The sequence below is a fragment of the Tachyglossus aculeatus genome, chromosome 1, assembly GCF_015852505.1.
Source record: "Tachyglossus aculeatus isolate mTacAcu1 chromosome 1, mTacAcu1.pri, whole genome shotgun sequence".
NCBI lineage: Eukaryota > Metazoa > Chordata > Mammalia > Monotremata > Tachyglossidae > Tachyglossus > Tachyglossus aculeatus.
The window spans coordinates 170761699-170784867 of record NC_052066.1 but is presented as its reverse complement, the minus strand read 5'-3'; the positions used below and the strand labels follow the sequence as shown (position 1 = coordinate 170784867).

The following is a 23169-nucleotide window of genomic DNA, read 5'->3' as shown; positions in this document are numbered from 1 at the left end:
TTCTGGGATAGTGGCAGAAGTGTTTTGTGCATTAAGTGCAAGGCACTGAAGCTGCAAGATAGATCGGAGACAGTCCCTGCCCCATGCAGGCTCCAAATTTTAAAGGCAGGGGCCCTTCTAATGGCTCTGTGAACCTAGCTGGCAGAGCAAGGAAAATTGGGACGCAGGGGTTCTTAGATTTAGCCAAATAAGAGGTCTCTGGGGCCCTAGAAGAGGACATTCCATGAAACAAGAATGGGAGTTGACTTCAAAAGGGTTCAGTAAAAAGCAGTGTTGCCTGGTGGATAGCACACAGGCCCGGGCGGCAGAAGGACCTGGGTTCTAATTCCAGCTCTGCCACTTATCTGCTATGTGACCTTGGTTAAGTTGCTTACTTTCTCCGTGCCTCAGTTAACACATCTGTAAAACGGGGATTAAGACTGTGAGCCCCACCTGGGACATGGACTCTAATTAACATGTATCTACCCCAGTGCTTAGAACAGCATATAGTAAGTACTTAACAAATACCATAAAAAGGTTGATCATCATCATCATCAATCGTATTTATTGAGCGCTTACTGTGTGCAGAGCACTGTACTAAGCGCTTGGGAAGTACACATTGGCAACGTATAGAGACAGTCCCTACCCAACAGTGGGCTCACAGTCTAAATGTGATAAAAATTATTATTGATGTAATAAAAAGGCTCAGTGGAACTATGCAGTCTTTTCTAAGAATTTAACTATAAAAGGAAAGTGATAGACGTATAGCTGGGATCATAAGGCTGCGAATCAAGGATGAATTTTGAGGAATTTGTAAGGCTTGAGGGATGGGATAACATTGTAGAGTTGTGTGAGGAGGATATGACTGTCTTTTTTTTTAATGCTAGTTGTTTATTCAATGCCAGCCACTGTACTAAGTGCTGAGGTACTTACAGATACAGTCAGGTTGGATACAGGCCCTGTCCCACTTGCGGTTCACAGTCCTAATCCCCATTTCACAGATGAGGCAACTGAGGTCCAGAGAAGTGAAGTGACATGCCCAAGGTCACAATCAGAACTCAGGTCCCTCTGATTCCCAGTCCCGTGGTAACCGAGGCACAGAGAAGTTAAGTGACTTGCCCAAGGTCGCACAGCAGGCAAGTGGCACTCTGGGATTTAGAACCAGGTTCTTGTGATTCCCAGGCCCGTGCTCTATTCACTAGGCCATGTCACCGAGGCCTTTCTTCCAGTCCCCAACATGGTTCCCGAAACATAATAAGCCCCGAGGTGAAAATCTAGGTAATCTTAGTGAAAATCTGGGCTTTGTCCAGTGCTTTGCACACAGTATGCACTCAGACACACTGACTGGGCAGACTCAGGAAATAACAGGTGAACGTTAGCTCGTTGTGGTCAGGAAATGTTGTATTGTACTCTCTCAGTGCTTTGCACACAGTAAGCACTCAATAAATAGGATTGGTTGAATGAGTGAATATTCCATTACCTTACATAGGTTGTGTGACGTAGTGTAATGACCCACCTCGAGAACTTTTTACAGAAATCTGCAGGCAGCCACAGTCCGAAACAGTGGGGTAGATATAAGATAATTGGGTTGGGCACAGTCCTTGTGCCCCTTAGGGCGCACAGTCATAATCACCATTTTTCACATGAGGTAACTAGAACCCAGGAGTCCTCTGGCTCTCAGGCCTTTGTCCTTTCCACTAAGCCATGCCGTTCCTTCAACAGTGATGTAGTTCTGCCTTTTCTGTCTTTGCTGAACGCACCTTGATGTCTCATTCCTTGTATATCTGTTGTCATTTCCCCCCCACTATTAAACTGTGAGCTCTATGTCGGTGAGGGGCCCTGTGTAACTTAACATTCCTTCCTCAGCGCTTAGCACAGTATTTTACACACTGCGCTTAAAAAATGTCGGAAGTAATGGTATAAAAACTTCATTTCCAAAATATGTTGTCTTTCTCCTGTACAACTGACACCACTACCAGGAATCTTCTAGTAATGAAACAGCTGAGACAGCTTCTACACACACACACACACAAAAAAAAAAATCCGGAGGGTCATGACAGCTGTGAAGTAGGAAAGAGGAGGGAGTACTGGGTTGAAAATGGAAGATCCATGAAGAGAATCAGCTTCTCTTTTTTCGTGTACACAGCTGACATTTGCAGCAGATCCCCAGATGACTTTGGATTTAAGATGAATCTCCTTTCTCCTTCCCCCAACCTCATTTCCCTATCAGGTGAAAAAACCCCACATTTCCATGGTAAAACCCATCCAATATGTATACATTATTCACTATCCTTTTAATCCTGTTGATGACAACACAAATGGCCACTTGATCACAGTGATCACAATGATCACAGTGACCCTTCCTTCCTCTCCCCCTCGTCCCCCTCTCCGTCCCCCTGTCTTACCTCTTTCCCTTCCCCACAGCACCTGTATATATGTATATATGTTCGTACATATTTATTACTCTATTTATTTTACTTGTACATATCTATTCTATTTATTTTATTTTGTTAGTATGTTTGGTTTTGTTCTCTGTCTCCCCCTTCTAGACCGTGAGCCCACTGTTGGGTAGGGACTGTCTCTATATGTTGCCAACTTGTACTTCCCAAGCACTTAGTACAGTGCTCTGCACACAGTAAGCGCTCAATAAATACGATTGATTGATTGAAAGATGACGGACTAGCCTCTACCCAGTGGCAAAGACCTGAGGACCGAGTGTCTGCAGAAAGGAGTGGATTATAAACACAGTTCTTTGCTCAGCACCAGTCGCACCTATTTAACCCCACCGGTTGTGTTCCTCCTGGGAGAGAGGGTGTCACGAGCCAAGTGGTAGACAGGAGAGCAGTGTGTGGTGAAGGACACAACCGTTTTATGACTGAAGGTTAATAAGGGGGTCATATCTTAAATTTTGTCTAGCCAGCTGGGTCAACACCTTTATTGGACTTCCACTGAATCCTGCACTATTTTCTTCTCTTGCACCATCATCGTCATTGTCCTTCATTCTTCCTTGCACTCCCTGTCTCCCAAAGGCAGGCGCCCACTTGCATACAGACCTTCAGAATCAGTTACCTATCCAGGGCTTAGAACAGTGCTTTGCACATAGCAAACTCTTAACAAATGCCATCATTATTATTATACATGCAGTGGCATTAGTGCTTTCTCTTTCTCTCACACAACACATACACACTCACTCTCTCTCTCTCTCCCCCGCCCCACCACCCCCAGTCAGAGTAAAAAGAATCTGGACCTTGTCTATTGAATTGTAATTCAATAGACTCAAAATGGAATGAATTTCCCCAGCAATCAGAATATTGGTTAAATCTTCCATTTCAAGCCTTGCCCCTAAGCTAAGAGAAACCCTGGCCGTATTTTATGGTGCTGCTTTGGGCTGCTTTTCTTCCTGTATCTATTAAAAATGGGGCTTTTGTTGAAGCGATTGCTCACACCTGGCAGCAACAACAGTAAGTCCCCTCCAAAGGTTAAAAAACGAATAATGTGGAATAAGTAAACCACTTACGTATATAAGTGCTATTTAAGCAATGCGGTCTTTTGGAAAGAGCGTCGATTTGGGAGGCAGAGAACATGGGCTCTCACCACTTACCTGCTGTGACCCTGGGCAAATCACTTCACTTCTCTATGCCTGTTTCCTCTGTTTTACACTGAGACTGTTTAGATTCTGAGCCCCTTGTGGGACAGGGACTGTGACCACCCTGATTATGTAGTATCTGCCCCAGCACCTAATACAGTGCTTGGTGCAGAACTACGCACTTAATACCATAGTTATTATTTCTAAGGAATAGCTAGTGGTCATCTTTCATGGCCAGAAAGATGAGGATCAGTTAGGGGAAGGCTCCGAGGGAAGGTGACGTTCTGAGGAAGGATCGAAAGGCAGGGAAAACTAGTATTTGGCAGATTTGAGAGGTGGAGTAGGAAAGGCTTGCACAATGGGTCACAGATGCCGTAGAACTTGGGAAGTAAATAAAATAGTTGGCAATTTTCAATGAGAGCGATTGAATATTGGATGATTTGGGAGTGAGTGGAAATTAGTTGTTTTAATGGGAAGAAGCATTATGCGTTTCCCTGAGAGGTGGTAGTATTTGGGATGAAAACTTAAGCTTTTTGGGGATGGTATAGAGCTTTTCAAAATGCCTGTCAATAAAGAAAATCCAGTTTCAAGGGCTACCCCAGTCTTTCACAGACAGCTGGCTGCCCCTGTGTCTGTCACAGTTCCACCTGCTTATTTCAAACCCTGCAGACCTGGCTATTAACCATGCACTGACCGTGGCCTGGCCTGGTCAGGCTCACTTCACTTCAAAGCCGGCTAGTCCCCGCTGGCACTTAGCACACTGCTTTACCCCGCTGAACTCTCCCTTCCCCCTCCCACGAGTAAGCTGTAAAAATTCCTGTCTCTTTGTAAAAAAAAGCCTTTGCTTGTTTGAGAAACTTTTCCTTTTGTGAGCTGGACTTGGACTTCGTGTGACTGAAAAGATGAAAAACAGCTTTCCCAGTAAAAAATTTTGTGGAAAATTTTTCCCGACGCTTTGGGTGTTTCAGTCTGGTCAGAGTTGTTGAAGCAACTCTTCCTAGCACGTCCGTTCCCCCTCTTTACTGGCCCACCCCCTTAACCGATCACCTGTTCTGTTTTCTTCTCTTGGCTTAATTTGGGAGGACTTGGGCGTGGGATTTCAGGCTGACATCCTGTAATGCACTGGAGCAGCTTTTCATCCCAGTGTATGGCTGATTTCTGGTATTGGAGAACATTAAAATAGCAGGTGCCGTGAGATTGACCCCCTCCTTTCCCTGTCTTTGTTCTCCTGCCATATTTCTTTGCTCCGTGAAATACAGTGAAACATGGCATGGGAATTAACGTCCTGTGACAGCGCAGCACACAAAATGCCCAACGTCAGGGATCTCTTGAGGCTTAAGGTAATTTAGGGCAGGCACAAAGTACAAGGTGCTCCTTGAGCCTTAGCACTAAGCTTCAGGTGAGGTCTGTTCAGGGAGAGTCTGCTCCTGTCCAAGTTATTTCTAAACCAGAGAACTCTTAGGTCAGGGCCTCTTTGTTCCTGCCATTTGAGGGTTCTCCAGATCTCCAGCCTCCGAAGTCGCTTTGGACCGGAGTAGGGTGTCCCTTGCCTCATTCCAGGTGAATACGGGCTCCCCAGATTCATCTCCGTCTCAGAGGTTCAGGCCAAGTGCTCAGAAATCCAGTTTGGACTCTTGAATATGGCCTGGTGATACTGAGCATGTTTTCAGCCGAATTTCTGCTGGTGGTTACTTTTCCATGGAAGGCAATAATAGACACATCTTTTTGATGTGAAGGGCTTGGATCCACTATGACCCACACCTGAAGTGTGGTGTGCCTTCCTAATAAACGCACGTTGGGCAGGAAATTATGGAAACGGTGAAAGTACAGGAAGGGCCAACCAGTTCAGTCAGAGGGATGGAAATTTTCTGTATGGGGATAATCCGAAACAATTAGGGCTCTTCATGTGGGAAATTTGAAGGCCGAAGTGAGGATAGAGTTGATGTCTACAAAATCCCAAACAGTGCTGAGAGACTCATTTGGGAATGTCAATTTAGCAAAGACCATAATGGGATGAGGGGCACCCATTGATTTAAGTTTGAAAGTTGGAGGGTTAAATAATAATAATAATAATAATGACATTTGTTAAGCGCTTACTATGTGCCAAGCACTGTTCTAAGCGCTGGAGTAGATACAAGGTAATCAGGTTGTCCCACGGGCTCACAGTCTTAATCCTCATTTTACAGATGAGGCAAGTGAGGCACAGAGAAGTTAAGTGACTTGCCCAAAGTCACACAGCTGACAAGTGGCGAAGCCGGGATTAGAACCCATGACCTCTGACTCCCAAGCCCGGGCTCTTTCCACAGAGCACGAAAGTAAGCATCAAGTTGATTACCACAGGAAGTTGTACAGGCAGAAATAACTGATTATAATCCCCACTTCTAGACTGTGAGCCCACTGTTGGGTAGGGACCGTCTCTATATGTTGCCAGCTTGTACTTCCCAAGCGCTTAGTACAGTGCTCTGCACACAGTAAGTGCTCAATAAATATGATTGATTGATTGATTGAATTCCAGTGAGGGAAGGCTGAGATAAATCTGTGTGCAAGTGCGCCATTACGAAGCTCTATAGGGAAAGTTAGAGATGGAGAAGGGAGAGATAATAATACTAATTGTAATATTTGTTAAGCGCTTACTGTGTGCCAGGCACTGTACTAAGCACTGGGGTGAATACAAGCAAATTGAGTTGGCCACTATCCCTGTGCCACGTGGGGCTCCCAGTCTTAATCCCCATTTTACAGATGAGGTAACTGAGGCACAGAGAAGTGATTTGGCCAAGGTCCCACAGCAGACAAGTGGTGGAGCCAGGATTAGAACCCATTACCAGACTCTCAGGCCCATGCTCTATAATAATAATAATAATAATGATGATGGCATTTGTTAAGCGCTTACTATGAGCAAAGCATCATCATCATCATCATCAATCGTATTTATTGAGCGCTTACTATGTGCAGAGCACTGTACTAAGCGCTTGGGAAGTACAAATTGGCAACAGATAGAGACAGTCCCTACCCAACAGTGGGCTCACAGTCTAAAAGGGGGAGACAGAGAACGAAACCAAACATACTAACAAAATAAAATAAATAGGATAAATATGTACAAGTAAAATAAATAAATAAATAAATAGAGTAATAAATGTTCAAACATATATACATATATACAGGTGCTGTGGGGAAGGGAAGCACTGTTCTAAGCGCTGGGGGGATACACGGTGATCAGGTTGTCCCACGCGGGGCTTACAGTCTTAATCCCCATTTTCCAGATGAGGTAACTGAGGCTCAGAGAAGTGAAGTGACTTGCCCAAGGTCACACAGCAGGCATGTGGCGGAGCCGGGATTCGAACCCACGGCCTCTTACTCCAAAGCCCGGGCTCTTTCCACTGAGCCACGCTGCTTCTCTGATAGTGGGTGTAAGGAAGGACATTTGTGACCCAATTTGTGTTGCCACTCTTTTCATCAATCAATCAATCATATTTAGTGAGCGCTTACTGTGTGCAGAGCACTGTACTAAGCGCTTGGGAAGTCCAAGTTTTAAGATTCCTCCACCTATCCTGTTGCCGCTGTCAGAGGCAGAATCCTGGGTTGGATCTGACCCGGTAATGGCATTTGTTGGGTGGTTAAGTATTCTCGGATCGCAAACGTTGCCCGGACAGTTGGAGAAACAATTTAATATAAAGAAGCGTATTTTCATTGATTTGGCATCCGTAGGCCACCCAGATATCTCACCCAGTGAAATATAAGGGAAAGGCCCAAGACCAATTCGGACCTGTTTAGGGTGTATCGTGCCTGGGGCATCTTGTTTGTGGAATTGTGTTTGTGGGCCTCGTGGTGAGAACCAGGCCAGTATGTCTATAGCGTGTTGACGTGCGCGCACTTGGCTCCAGTTGTCACTGTAAATGTGGCCCCGCAATCCCTCGGGCGATAAAAATTCCTGGCTACCATCCGTGCATGACACAACTGAAACGTAGCCCTCATTGTGGCAGTAGATGATGACTTTGAGGGCCGAAGTTCAGATCTCCTTTCGGTCCCTGGAAATGCAAGGTGCGAGGACTTTCATTCTCATCCCAAAGTAATAGTGTAATAATTAATAATCATCGCGGTCTTTGTTAAGCGCTTACTATGTGCCAAGCACTGTTCTAAGCACTGGCAGAGGTACAGAGTGATCAGGTTGGCCCATGTGGGGCTCACAGTCCTGGTCCCCGTTTGACAGGTGAGGTAACTGGGGCACAGAGAAGTGAAGTGGCTTGCCTAAGGTCACACAGCAGACAAGGGGCAGAGCCGGGTTTAGAACCCACGGCTTCTGACTCCGTAGCCCGTGCTCTTTCCACTAAGCCGTGCTGCTTCTCATAGTGGGGTTCATTAAATGCTTACTATGTGACAGGCAGCGTGGCTCAGTGGAAGGAGCACGGGCTTTGGAGTCAGAGGTCATGGGTTCGAATTCTGGCTCCACCACAAGTCTGCTGTGGGACCTTGGGCAAGTCACTTTACTTCTCTGAGCCTCAGTTACCTCATCTGTAAAGTGGGGATTAAGATTGTGAGCCCCACATAGGATAACCTGATCGCCCTGTGTCCTCTCCAGCACTTAGAACGGTGCTTTGTACATAGTAAGCGCTTAACAAATGCCATCATCATCATTATTATTATTATTATTAAGCACTGGGGTAGATACAAGGTAATCAATCAATCAATCGTATTTATTGAGCGCTTACTGTGTGCAGAGCACTGTACTAAGCGCTTGGGAAGTCCAAGTTGGCAACATATAGAGACGGTCCCTACCCAACAGTGGGCTCACAGTCTAGAAGGGGGAGACGGAGATTGGACGTAGTCTCTGTCCCACATGGGGCTCATAGTCTCGATCCCCATTTTACAGATGAGGTAACCGAGGCCCAGAGAAGTTCATTCATTCAGTCGTATTTAATGAGCCAAGTACTAAGCACTTGGAAAGTACAGTTCGGCAACAAATAGAGACAATCCCTACCCAACGACGGGCTCACAGTCTAGACGGGGAGACAGACAACAAAGCAAACAAGCATCATTAGCATCAAAATAGATAAATAGAATTATAGCTATATACGCATCAATAATAAAATAATATGTACAAATATATACAAGTACTGTGGGGCAGGGAAGGGGGTAGAGCAGAGGGAGGGAACAGGGGTGACGGGAGCGGAGAAGGAGCAGAGGAAAAGGAGGGCTCAGTCTGGGAAGGCCTCCCGGAGGAGGAGAGCTCTCAGTAGGGCTTTGAAGGGGGAAAGAGAGCTAGTTTGGTGGATGTGAGGAAGGAGGGCATTCCAGGCCAGAGGTAGGACATGTCATGGAAGCATGCCATGGATGTGATTGACGAGGAACTGAGCAAACTGGGCTTGCTGGATAATCACTCTTCAGAATTCAAGTGAGTCCCTAGCGGCTCTAGGCCATTCCCTTCAGTGGGCCGGGCAGGGAGGAGGGAGAAAGGGCTTGCCCATCTTAGGGTTCATCCTTAGAGCTGGGACACTCGGATTCTCTCAGAGAGGTTTGGCTTCATTTAGTTTCTCCACTCGCCCTTGGGCATTAGACGGGGATGGACAAAATCCGACCCACCGGACACAGCTGCATTTTTGTCCATGGCAGCTCTTGTTTAGCTCTAAGTTATGGAGTCCCCCTCTCCATCCCCCCCATCTTACCTCCTTCCCTTCCCCACAGCACCTGTATATATGTTTGTACATATTTATTACTCTATTTATTTTACTTGTACATATCTATTCTATTTTATTTTGTTAGTATGTTTGGTTTTGTTCTCTGTCTCCCCCTTTTATACTGTGAGCCCACTGTTGAGTAGGGACTGTCTCTATATGTTGCCAACTTGTACTTCCCAAGCGCTTAGTACAGTGCTGTGCAATCAATCAATCAATCAATCGTATTTGTTGAGGGCTTACTGTGTGCAGAGCACTGTACTAAGCTCTTGGGAAGTACAAGTCGGCAACAGATAGAGACAGTCCCTACCCAACAGCAGGCTCACAGTCTTACTGCACACAGTAAGCACTTAATAAATACGATTGATTGATTGATTGATTGATTGGTTGACATGGACATGGACGTGAGATGGGAGGGATGGTAGTGCCGTCCACAGTGATGGGAAAGTCAGGGAGAGGACAGGGTTTGGGAGGGAAGGTAAGGATTAAATGACTTCCCCAAGGTCACACAGCAGACAAGTGGTGGAGTCGGGATTAGAACCCATGACCTTCTGACTCTCAGGCCCGGGCTCTAGCCACTACGCCATGAACTGAAGGAATGTCTTTCCACAAGGGAGCTGTGTGTAACCACCGGACTAGCCGAAATTGAAGCGTATGAAGAGTTGAACTACTAACAGTCATAGTAATCCCCGTGTCCTTTTCCTCTGTGTAAGGCAAAGAAATGTACAAATACCAAGTTTCTTAACTGTGGACTAGGTAGTTTCTTTATCTTAGGGATGATGAAACCAAGAGAAGGTTGAAGTGACTGTGCCAAAACTTTGAAAAATGTCGAAGACAAGAACTCCAAGTTCCTAATTTCCAGCCCATTAGACTTTGTTGCCTCCCACGGTGCTTGGTCAGAGTTGTTTAAGGACCAAGCTGTGAATAACCAGTTGGCCTGAAGTGCAGGACTCATGGCCTCACTCTAACTCACTGTGGATGGCTTTTGCTAGCGCTGTGTTCTCTTCTCCCTCCCACCCGACTCCCAAGCACCCATAGCCAAGTTTCTAAGGCCCCGCAGCTTAGTCAGTGAAACTGTTCGCATTAATTCTTGGTCTAATTATGAGCTACCTAATTGGGCTAATCGGAGTAAACCAGAGGTTGGAATAAGACCGTATTCCGTCACAGTAAATTCTTAATAAGGCCTCTTTCCATTTTGCTTAAGAGACCTTCCAGTGTTCAGCGCTGGATGCCGACTGCAGACTCATTTCCTGGTAATGTTAAAAGCAACCCCTTTAAAAGCGGTTTTTGTTTCTTCTCCACAGGGGTTTGCAGCCAGGCAGCGTGGCCTGGGAAGGAGAACTAGAGACGAATGCCTACAGCAAGGTGACCGGAGTAGTGCCACAGCACAAGTACCAGCCTACTGCCGGCAGCTATCAGTTCCATTTTGCCCTGCAACAACTCGAACAACAGAAACTCCACTCCCGACAACCCCTGGACCAGAGCCGAGCTCGGCACCAGGTAATTGAGGAAATGACTAGCTCGTGGGATGCCGGCATCCCATCTCTAGTGAAGATAATCTTCAAACTGGTAATTCGTCTCCCCGGAGGATTCCAAAGGCTCTCTCATGATTTCCACCCTTTTGAGGAAGGGAACCAAAAGTGACTAATTCAGCCCTTGCCCTTTGGCTCATCTCAGATAAGAGCTCCAGTTGAGTCTTTACCAACAGAATAAACCTCTCGGGGAAGAACTACCATGTTGACCTAATGCCCGTTGAGCTGAGTACTTTTTTTCAATATGTTCTCTTGCAGTCGAGACAAGCTTTCGTTGTGTTGGCTTCCTGGAGGTGATTTCTAACAGTACCTCACTGTCTCTTCACAAATACAGATGTGGAAGTTTTCATATGGCCATAGAGAATAGCAGATAGTGAGACACCGTCTGAAAAAAAGTGAAACGTAAAATAATAACAATAATAATAGTAATGAGGATGTTGGCATTTATTAAGCGCTTACTATGTGCAAAGCACTGTTCTAAGCACTGGGGTGGTTACAGGGTGATCAGGCTGTCCCATGGGGGGCCCACAGTCTTCATCCCCATTTTACAGATGAGGTAACTGAGGCACAGAGAAGCTAAATGACTTGCCCAAAGTCACCCAGCTGACAAGTGGCGGAGTCGGGATGTGAACCCATGACCTCTGGCTCCCAAGCCTGTGCTCTTTCCACTGAGCCACGCTGATCTGTGTGCTCTTTAATTTCGTAAATGCCTGATTTTTCAAAGAAGCTGCCATCAAAACTTAGTGGCCACACAGACAACCACAGCTAAATTTTCTTTGAACCATTGATGTGACTTGGAGAAGGAAATGCAGAAGAAAAGCCCAGCTTCTGGCCATAAAATCCAAAGGGGAACAGGACAATTTTTTGGTTCCACTTTTAGCTCTTTCTCCATTTTGAAGCCCCTCCCTCTTGATTATTTTCCTTCATCCTATAATTATGGAATTTGTTAAGGGTGTACTATACATCAAGCCCTGTTCTAAGTGCTGGGGTAGATACAAGTTAATCAGGTCAGACACTGTCCCTGTCCCACGTAGGACTCACAGTTTTAAATGCAAGGGAGCACAGGTATTGAATCCCTATTTTACAGCTGAGGCACAGAGAAGTTAAGTGACTTGCCCAAGGTCACACAGGAGGCAAGTGGCAGAGCTGGATTAGAATCCAGGTCCTCTGACTCCTGGGACCTTGTTCTTTCCAGTAAGCCACACTGCTTCTCCTGCCACGCTGCTCCTTTTGGTTTTTGAGAATTGACCGTACTGCCACACTGATGGGAATCTGGATGTGCTGAGTTAGAGAAAACCACTCATTTAGCGAACTGCAGTTATAATCTATGTCTCAGAAAGGCAGAATATCCACGTCGGGGAGGAGGCAGAACTCCTAAGTAGGGAGTTATCTCGTGTCTACTGGAGAGAGAACAGAAAATCATTCATCAAAGACTTATGCACACATACATGCACACAACACACACACACGCATATCTGTTTCCTCCCCCCTGTTCCTCCAAGGTTCATCTGGAAAAGGTGAGACTGAAAAAGATTGAAGTTCTGGGAATGTGGTGGGAGAGCAAAAGAATCAAAATCCTTTTAGCTTGGGAGGAGTAATCATCAGGGAAATAACACATACATCATCATTATTGTAGTTGCATATCAGCTTCTCAGGATTTTCACTGCTCCGTGGCACCCACTAGATTTCAGAGGACATTTGGAGTCATTCCAGTGAAAACACAAAATCCTGCAGGGATTTTAACCCTTTTGTTTTTAGTTCCAGAATCCACCTGTTCTGATCATCTTTGGCCTTTTTCACTTTTTTTCTGAGCTATAGATTTGTATACTGTGTACTACTTACAGATTCTTAGCTTGGCACTTGGAAAGTTTGGTGCTATGATCAGCAGTCTCTGTGAGCCATAACTTCCTTTCGTTGCACTGCGGATGACCACTGCCGCGTTGGTATGTTTTCCAAGGTGTTCTGTGGTCTTGTGGAATGTAGGTAGTATCAGAGGGTGTTCCATGGCATATTCCATCTGACACTTGTAAGAAAGACTTCTTAGTCAAAATACTAAGAACCCCTTTCCTGGGATGGATGTGGAAGAAGGGCCCCAGAAAAACCATATCAAAGCATTTCAAGGATTACATCGTAGTGTCTTCAACAGTGCCATGTGCTCAGTGGCACTGAAACAGTGTCCTCGATGATGTTTCCATGGCCCTTTTCATATTAAATTTCTGAGGAAACTCCCTACCCTTTCCTAACTGGAGCCAGATTGCTTGGGCCTCCAGACTACTGAAAGATGGGTGATTTTTATTTTTGTTCTTTTTTTTTCTTATTTGTTTCTTAAATTTCAATTAGCCCCAGTTAAACTGAAGGGATGGAACAGAGCAAATCCAGTATATGGTCATAGAAATGTGAGTCTTCAAAAGTTCACCAACTTTGATCATCACCACTATCTAGCAATACACTCAAATCATGACACAGAGCCATCTGGCAGAGGGATAATCCCATGACGGGAGTGTGAGAGAGGCAAGTAACTCAGAGCCATTTGGCATGCACAGTCCTAGGATAAAGACATATAGGGGATAAGTGTGATCCAGGCCATTTGGCAGAAGGAGAAATGTGAAATGAAATTAAAATGCAGTGTCCTCTAAAAAGAGTTTTTCTCCTCTTCTCTCCTTCCTTCCACTCCACACATCCCTATTGCCTTGGGACCACCCTCCTAAAATTCTGAGGTCATGTTTATTTTCCAGGTCTTCTAGAGAAACTCAAATATTGGCAGTCCCCCATTTCTAGATGTCCTACTAGCGTGTGTGCATTTGTATGTATTTGTGTGTGTGTGTGTGAGAGAAAGAGAGAGAGAGAGAGTTAGGCCTTAAATATATTAAACATCCAGTGTTTCTCAAGCTCCCCAGCAAGATTTATTTTCTGGGGATTTCTATCGTAACTCCCCTTCTACTACAGCTTCTTCATAAATGAGTTATCTTGCCCTTTTTATGTTCTACAGTAATATATCAGTGGTTTCATAGGCGCCATTCTGTAAGTGGTGCGACTCATTTCCTTTTCCCTAATGCAGGGTAAGGGACTACTGGAATTTTTCTAGGTGGTAGGCTGATTTCTCCCTATGTGGGTAGGTTGGTATCAAGGCAGATTCATTCAGGATCTATTCAAGTGTTTGTTGGAGCCCATTGTAACTCAATAAACTGCAAAAGGATCTGTAATATCCGCCCTTGTGTTGTTCAGATGTGTGCCTGCTTTCCCAAGTTGTTCTCCTGAGGTTCCTCACCCATTCTCCCTTTCGTGCTGGCTTACTGCCCCTCAAGGAGAAGGCAGAAAGTGTTTCTTTAATCTCTATTCGAGGGGCTTTTGTGGGCAAAAAAACCCAAAAACCTGCTATGACATCAGTGTTAGTAGCTCTCCGTGCTGGGGTCTGTGAGGAAGGCTGAGCCGAGCCGACTGTGGGGCCTAACTGACCCACTTCTAATTGCCGACATTGAACTGATGTTATTCTTGGCCTGGTGCAGAGCCATTACTCAGTAGTTTCTGTTAAAGTGATCCTTTGTTAAACCCTGCTCTCACCCCCTCTCCTCTTCCCTCCCAATCCCTCCTCTGTCATGCAAACCAAAAAGAACCCAGTAGTTCACAGAACAGCAAAAATAAGGACCTTTCTACGGCTGTTTCCTTTACCCAAAAAATTGCTTGATTTTAAAGATTTCTATCTGTTCTCCACGTCCTTCTTCCTGTTTCCCACATCTTTCTTTTTTCTCCCTTATGTTATTTGGAAGACAAAACAAAATCTTTTAGATGATTTCCTCATATGTCATCAGTAAATTCAAGAGGAAAATGATCTCCTCTGCCCCTTTTCCCTCCCTTCCTTGGCACCTTTTAGGAGTATTTAAGAGTATTCGTCACAATTTCTTAAGCGAAGCCAGAAGACGTTGTGAACCTGTGTCAGGCAGGGGCTGGTGGGAAAGCTCATTGTTAATGTCAGCGGATCTTTCTCAAACCCTTTTATAGCTTCGAATTTTGTGACAAAGTAATATGCTGACAGCTTTGCATGTGCCCCTGTGCGAGAATATGTGTGAACTACCTACGGGTTGGGAAAAGATCCGATATATGCCTGATTCTCGTTGCTCTGATCCAAAATATAATTCAGTGCACCGGGTTAGAAATTCCCTTTCTCGGCGCACTCCAACTGCAAAGTGTTTATGTTTTAGGGGGAGGGGGAGTAGGGAAATCTCAACAAGAGATTTCAGAGGGTCTTTGTCCTCAGTTCGTAGCATGTTAAAGTTGGTGTTTTCCAGCCTGCCAAAAAGATGGTGCCATTAAGACTACTTAGGAGACATCTTCATAACCATATAATTTAGCGGAAAGCAAAGAAAACGAAGTTGGTCTAGGAGCTCAAAGCAGAGGAGATTACAAGGCTCCAGATGTTTCATGACTCTATTTGAATTGTTTAGCCTAAAGCTTCCTTGACTATTCCCTCTTAGTAATAATGATACCTTCAATTTTTATGTAGCTCTTTTATTTTCCAAGACATCAGTCATCTCATTTTATCCTCATAACAATGCGGTGAGATCAGGTGGCACAGGTGTTATTAACCTCATTTACAGGCAAAGAGAACGAATTCTAGAGCGTTAAGTGACTTGTCCAACAGGCCGGTGGGATTGCTGGAATCAGATCACCAGTCTCCCATCCCCAGCTTCTTTTTCAGTAACTCATCCAGCTTCACGTCTTCATCCCAAAATGGTGACAATCCTGGGTCTAGCTTCTCAGTGTTACAGGTTGTCCCAACCCCATGTGACAACGGGACGGGACAGGCCATCAGTCAAACCTGCCCCCCCTTTGCCCTTCAGAAATGCCGTGAGGAGTCCTTCTAACTATTTGGAAGAAAGGTCTTTGGGGAGAGGGAGGGGGTCAGGGCTGCCCAGCTGGTGACTTTGCGGAGTCGCCCAGAAGATACAGTGAAGACCTTCCATGAGGACACGGAAGGCCTCCAGATCAGGAGAGTTCTATCTGCCACGTATGTTAGAATTACCAATTCTTACTTACATTACTTAGAATGCAGGACCTGATTATCTTGTATCTACACAGCGCTTAGTACAGTTCCTGGCAATTAAGAAATATCTTCTTTATTATTATTATTACTAGCAGAGGAGCATGGTCTGCAAGGAGTTGGGGTTGCCCATCCACCTTCACATCGAACAGAAATTCCTAACCACTGCCTTTAAAGCATTCAATCACCTTACCCCCCTCCTACCTTACCTCTCTGATTTCTTACTACAGTGCAGCGTGCACATTACGCTGCTCAAATGCCAACCTACTCACTGTACTTCAATCTCACCTATCTCATCTCCTTGCCAACCCCCTGCCCACATCTTGCCTCTGGCCTGGAATGCCCTCTCCCTTCGTATCCAACAGACGATCACTCTCCCCACCTTTGAAACCTTATTAAAAGCATGTCTCCAAGAGGTCTTCCCTGACTAAGCCCTCATTTCTTCTTCTCCTATTCCCTCCTGCATACTCTTTGCAGTTGTAGTTACACGCTTTATTCACCCCACCCTCAGCCCCACAGCACTTATGTAAATATCTGTAATTTATTTATGTTATTGTCAATCTCCCCCTGTAGACTGTAAGCTGCTGTTGGCAGGGAACTATACCAGCTCTGTTAGCTTGTTACCTCGTCTGTAAAATGGGAATTGAGACTTTGAACCCCATTTTTTGGGGGGGATCAGATATCCAACCCGATATCTGATCGTATCCACCTAGTGCTTAGTAAAGTGCCTGGCACATATTAAGCACTTGGCAAATACCGTAATTATTATTATTACTCTCCTAAGTGCATAGTATAGTGCTCTGCACACAGTAAGTGCTCAATAAATACTCTTGATTGATTTGTAAAATCCCACAGGGGACCTGAACAAAGTCTATCTGAAGCCCCCACAAGCCCTGCACGGAGCAGACATCACAGTAAAAACTGGCCCTGCTTATAGTCAAGTAAGGCTGTCTGTTCATGAAATGGGGAGGTAATTTGGCCGCTGAAGTTATTAGGGTGTGCACTAAATATTATCCAACTATCGGACCAGAAGCGTGTGTTTTCAATTGAAGCAACAAACATCTGGCCAGAAAAGGAGCTCACTAACTGTGAATATAAAGACCTTTCTAATCTTATTAACAAAGTGTCTATGCAAAAACTCTCAGGGAAGCCATAGATCCATTACTTCCCCAACCTCTCCCTCTGCTTGCCTCTTCCCTGTACTCCTTCCCCACAGCTACCCCAAACCCATCCCAGCAACACACCCAGGCAATTCACAACCACACAGTACTTTCCCATCCCTTGTACCGCCCCCTCTCCCACCCCCCACCCCTCAGCCCCCTCTGAACGCAACCTGTCCATCGAGGGCCAACTCCCCCTCATCCTTGACCTATTCCCAACCCAGCCACCACTGTCTTCACCATCACAGAGCCCTGGATCTCTCTCCAGATGATTCCCTCTCCCCGTCACTATCCCGAGGGAGCCTCATTGGCTGCCACTCCTCCATCTCAGCAGGCAGTGGGGAGGCGTCAGCCTGATCCTCGCCCCCAGATGCAGGTTTCAAGCCATCTCACCCCATCCATCCCTCACCTTTTTCTTCAAAGCTCACATCATCCACCTCTGCCACACAATACAATTACGAGCTGCTGTCATCTCCTGCCTCCCGGCCCCACCTGCAGTTTTATGAGGAATGTTGACGCCTTTCTCAGCTCCCTCTTCTCCTCTGCCTCCCCTATACTGATCCTCGGGGACTTCAACGTGAGCATCTTCCCGCATCCTCTCACTCACCTCTGTGGCCCACCGCCTCCACCCAACCACAGTCACTCACCTTACTTGGACACACCCTAGGTTGTATCATCACTAGTCATTGCACGATTTCTAACCTCACCGACTCTGAAATCCCTCTCTCCATCCACACCGCCGAACCTGCCTTCTCTCCCACACTGTCCTTTCCTGCAAACTGCCCTTTCACCTCTCCGGATCTCAATATCCCCTCCATTTTTCCCAGGTCATCACTCCCCATTTGCACTACCTTTACAACTGCCCCTTTTTTTGATAATAACTGTGGTATTTGTTAATCGCATACTATATGCCAAGCACCGTTCTAAGCACTGAAAGATACAAGAGAACCAGGTCAGATACAGTCCCTGTCCCATTCGGCACTCACATTCTCAACACGCGGGGGGAAAGGGTATTGAATCCCCATTTTACAGATCGGGTAACTCATTTGTGACAAAGGGAATTTAGGTGACTTGCCTAAAGTCACATAGCAGGCCCAAGGAGGAGCTGGGATTAGAACTCAGGTCCTCTGACTCTCAGGCCTGTGGTCTTCCCCCTAGACAATGCTGCGCCCTCCTTTTGATGCACAGATCCATTGTCTCAACTCTGCCCTCTCCATTGAACTCACCTCCTTGTTCCCCCTTTGAACACCACCAGTTCCCAGCCCCAGATCACCTCCCCAGTTCACTTCCTCTGCTCCCCTGCTCTAGGCAACTTCCGCCACCTGAAATGAATTCTTCCCTGCTGAAACTCCGCCCTGTTTTCCACTTAGTACTACTTCTAATTCCTCATCAGCTCCCAGCCCCATTGTCCCGTCAGTTATTACAGACCTTTAGCTCCCTACTGAAAACCCCAGTGTCTCCTACCCCACCGTCCCTAAAAGTCATGTCAAAACTGTCATGGTTCACTTACCAAAATCTTTCTCTCACCCTCACGTCCACTCTCCAATCCCCAGCTAGCTATCAGGAAGATATATAATAATAAAAATAATAACTGTGGTATTTGTTGTGCGCTTACTATATGTCGGGGGCTGTACTAAGCTCCGGGATGGAGATAAGCAAATCGTGTTAGACATAGTTCCTGTCACACTAGGGGCTCACGGTTCCAATCCCCATTTTACAGATTAGGTAACAGAGGCCCAGAGAAGTGAAGTGCCTTGTCCAAAGTCAAACAGCAGACAAGTGGTGGAGCCAGGATTAGAAGCCATGACTTTCAGACTCGCGGGCCTGTGCACTATCCACTGCACCATACTGCTTTCCTCCCGCTTTCTAAATCTCCCCCTCTACTGCACCTCTAATGCCATCCTTTCTTGCCATCTCCAAAAAACTTGAGCCTACTCTTCTTACCTCCCTCACCCTCATCTTCAGTCACTGATGGCTCTTTCCCCTCTGCCTTCAAACACATCCATGTCTCCTCTGTGGATCTCACTGCACCATCCAGATATCACCCTATCCCCCTCCTCCCACTCCTGACAGAAATTCCTGCTGTGCACACCCACTGCCTTTATTTCCCTCTCATTCAGCTCCCTCCTGGGCCCTCTACAATTCATTTTCTGCCCATTTCGCACCACTAAGACCACTCTTTCCAAGGCCACCAATGACCTCCTTCTTGCCAAATCCTACAGACTCCGTCCTAACTGTCACCAATCTCTCGGCTACTTTCAACACCATGGGCCACTCCCTTTTCCTGGGAACACTATCTAACCTTGGTTTTTCTAACACGGTTCTCTCCCAGTTTTCTTCTGACCTCTCTGGCCAGTTCTTCTCAGTCTCTTTCATCAGCTCTTCCCCTGCCTAAACTTGCGTGTCCCTCAAGACTATTTTCTCTTCTCAGTTTCTACTCACTCCCGTGGGGAGTTCGTCTTCTCCCGTGACATTAGCTGCCACCCCTACTTGTTGAATCCTTACTGTGTAACCCCTACTTGTTGAATCCTTACTGTGTGCCAGGCACTGTATTAAATCCTGAAGTAGATACAAGGTAATCAGTTTGAACATAGTCCCCGCCCTACTTGGGACTCACAGTCTAAAGGTGACTCACAGTTGCCTCTCCTCCAGGACATCTCTATCTGGATGTCCTATCGGAACATTCAAGTTCAACATATCCAAAACCGAACTCCTCTTTTTCCCTCCAGAATTCTCTCCTCCACTCAACTTTCCCATCACAGTTGACGTCATCACTATCCTCCACATCTCTCAACTGTAACCTTGACTGTATTCTTGACTTTTCCCTTTCGTTTATATACCCACATTCAGTATGCCACCAAATCTCGTCAGTTTCTTCCTTGGCAGTATTTCGAGAATCCACCCCTTCCTCTCCATCCAAACTGCCACCGGCTTTTCCTGCCTCCGGTTTGTCCTCTCTCCAATGCATACTTCCCTGATGCCTGAATCATTTCTTTGAAAAGTTGTTCTGCACACATTTCCCTCTCAGCAGCAGGCAGAAACTCATGACATTTGGTTTTAAAGCATTCATTCAGTTCACATCCTCCTATTTAACCCCTCTTCTCATCACACCTCAATTCGGACTTCTTTCCTCTCAAGCTAAAATTCTCTCAGTGCTTTGATCTCGTTTCTCCCACTGCTACCCCGCAGCTTGCCCCCCACCTACCGCTCACATCCAGCAGACCACCACTGCTCTCCCAATTGTTTAAGCCCTTCTGAATTTATATCTCCAGGTGGCCTCCCCGATCTATGTAGACTCTCACCGCCTTCTATCCCCTCAACTGAAATTTTAGCGCTTCCCTGTCACCAAGCTTTTAATAGCAATAATTACCGTATTTATTAAGCGCTTACTGCATGCCAAGCATTGTCCTAAGGTCGGGGAGAGATACGAGATAATCAGGTTGGACAGTCTTTGTCCCACATGGGACTCACAATCTGAGTAGGAGGGAGTAGTATTTAATCCTCATTTTACATGAGGAAACTGAGGCACAGAGAAGTTAAGTGACCCGCCCAAGGTTGCGTAACAGGCAATTAACAGGGAAGCAGCATGTTCCTGTGGATAAAGCACAGGCCCGGGAGCCAGAGGACCTGGATTCTAAACCCAGCATCACCGCTTGCCTGCTGTGTGACTTGGGGCAAGTCACTGAACTTCTCTGTGCCTCAGTTCCCTCAACCACAAAATGGGGATTCAGTACCATGACTCCCATATGGTACCTAATTATCTTGTACCTACCCCCACGCTTAGAACAGTGCTTGACACACAGTCCTTAACAAATACCATAAAAAGGCATTCACAACCCCTCACAGCATGTATCAACCAATCTTTAGACTTTCTAACCTGCTCTTTCTTATCATTTATTTTAGTGTCTGTCTTCCCCCTGAAGATTTTAAGAACCTTGCGAGGGGGAATCCTATAACCTAATTCTATTGTTCTCTCCCAAGAGTTTAATACAGTGCTCACCACACGGAAGAGTGCTCAACAAATATTATTCATTAATTGAAACACTATAAAGGAGGAAAGCTTATGTAGGGGTTCTTTAGAGCATTTCTGAAAAGCTATGAGTTCTTAATACACCCCTTGGCTTCCTTGAAGACCAGGTCAGTTGCTACTATTTCAGCAGAGAGAACAGGACCACTTTCCAGTTTGTACACCTGCTCCATGTAGGTGCTCAGGTTTGGTTGATTAGACATCATTTTCTTCCTCATTTGGGGGACATTGTCAGTTTAAGGCCCAGCTCTGTCAGTAGTTAATCAGTTTAGCGTGCTTATGTTTTTATTCAAGATTATCTGGATAGCAAGAGTACTGTGATTGTTACTTATGATTGGATCTCAGTTTGCTAGAAATTCGAAGTTCTCAAGCAGTTGTGGTAGGTGCTGCTTAAATAAGGGATTTCCTTCTGGAGTAATCTTTCCTTTTGTAAATGTTTTTTTGGAAGTCTTGTCCAATGAAATATCTTACAGAGAGGAGAATGAGATCTTATTTAGAGGAGAATGTAAGTCAGAGCATTTCTCAAACCCTCAGGGTTTGGATTTCCTTGAGGAAGAGCTGACCCATTTGCATCTGTTGAAGTTAATTTGGGGACATTATCTGGACATTCTGGATTCAATTCAGTATCCTGAAAAAGCCACCTTGTTGCAGCTGTAGAGTGAGCACTTTGTTTCCCTCTTCTTACTCTGTACCTTGTAGTTTGGATCTGTTTGTTTGTCCAGAGGCAGCATATGGGGCTCTAACAGTAAAAGGATTGTGCAAGATGCCACTGCCTCAAACCATATGAAAGATGCTTACAAGATACACTTTGGGGAGAGTACAGATCGTTCAGAAAATAGATCTCATTGTGGCCAGGGAATGTGACTACCGACTGTGTTGTATTGTACCCTCCCAGTAGCTTCTTGCAGTGTTGTGGCACACTAAGTGCTCAATAAATACCACTGATTGACTGATTGATCAATAAAGCAGGTCCCAGCACTTATACCAAGTGGAGCCCTGCCGTTTTCAAAATTGAATAAAGAACTGGTTCGCAATTATCCTGCACATCCCAGCTGACCTTGACTACGAATGATTCAGTACCCACATTCCTCTCGAATATGACCCAGATAGACTCGGTAATATGACCTCCAACTAGTCATTTTAAACCATCGGGGACTAAGTGTCAGAGCCTTACTAGCCTTCTGCGGTCACCTTTTCGCCCAGAGGATTTAATGATCTCCGTGAAACAAAAACTCCATTCGGTTTTATGATACCCTTTAAACCAACCCGATAAATAAGTTAAAAATTTACCAGCCCACACAAATCGTTTACTGTTCCTCTCATCCCAGTCGGAGGAAGATGAAATGAAATCGACAATCAAATTGTTGTTTCTTCAGGCAGCTCTGTTTCCATGCCTGCTTTGTGCTGGGAATGTGCTTCAGTATTAGATTATATTTGTATATTTGCCCTGCTAGAGGACTGGAACCTTGTTTAGGTTAGATGGAGTGAGACACTGTCAATAAGCGCCCTGGCCTTACAGCATAGAGGCCATCTTCCTCTTAAAAGACAGAACAAAAATCCAGGGTTATTGCCTAAGAAACATTCATCAGTTGATGACCTATAGAGAAGCATGTGGCCTAACTGGGCAAACCCTGTCAGTTTTCGCTCAACGGCATTTATTGAGCGCCTACTGTATGCAAAGCAGTGTACTAAGTGCTTGTCAGATATTTTGTCTGATTTTGTCAGATGTTGTTCACTTGTCAGGGACAGAGATGGAGTAATTGTGCCAGAGGCTTTGATTATGTAGAAGAATCTCAAAAGGCATTGAGATGCCTTTTATAGAGGGACTTTTTTGAATTAGATTAATTTGCCCTACTTGGGCCATTAAAAATAGATTGAAAATGAAAGTTTACCTAGGAGGAGTTAAAAAGCCAAAGAGCAGGCAAGCTGACATATACGTTTTCTGAAAGTGATCACCCAGAAGAACCGGAGGTGGTGAAAGCAACAACCTGTCGGATTTGGTTGCTCAAAGTTAAGTTACTTTAAAAATACAACTGCCGCCTCTATGCTGATGGCTCCCAAATATACCTGTCTTGTCCCGACCTCTCTCCTTCTCTACAGTCTCACATCTCCCCTGCCTCCAGCACAGCCCCACATAGATGCCCCACCTACACCTCAAACTCAACACGCCCCAAACTG

General features: G+C 45.5%; 1 protein-coding gene across 7 annotated transcripts in view; it reads left to right on the top strand.

Moving 5' to 3' along the window:
- TTLL5 (tubulin tyrosine ligase like 5) overlaps positions 1-23169 on the top strand; it is a 257197-nt gene that overhangs the window by 180629 nt on the left and 53399 nt on the right. For all 7 annotated transcript variants that reach the window (XM_038741693.1, XM_038741730.1, XM_038741773.1 and 4 more), the window contains one exon: positions 10539-10734. In XM_038741693.1, coding sequence (XP_038597621.1) covers positions 10539-10734 — 196 coding nt within the window. The remainder of the gene's footprint in view (positions 1-10538; positions 10735-23169) is intronic.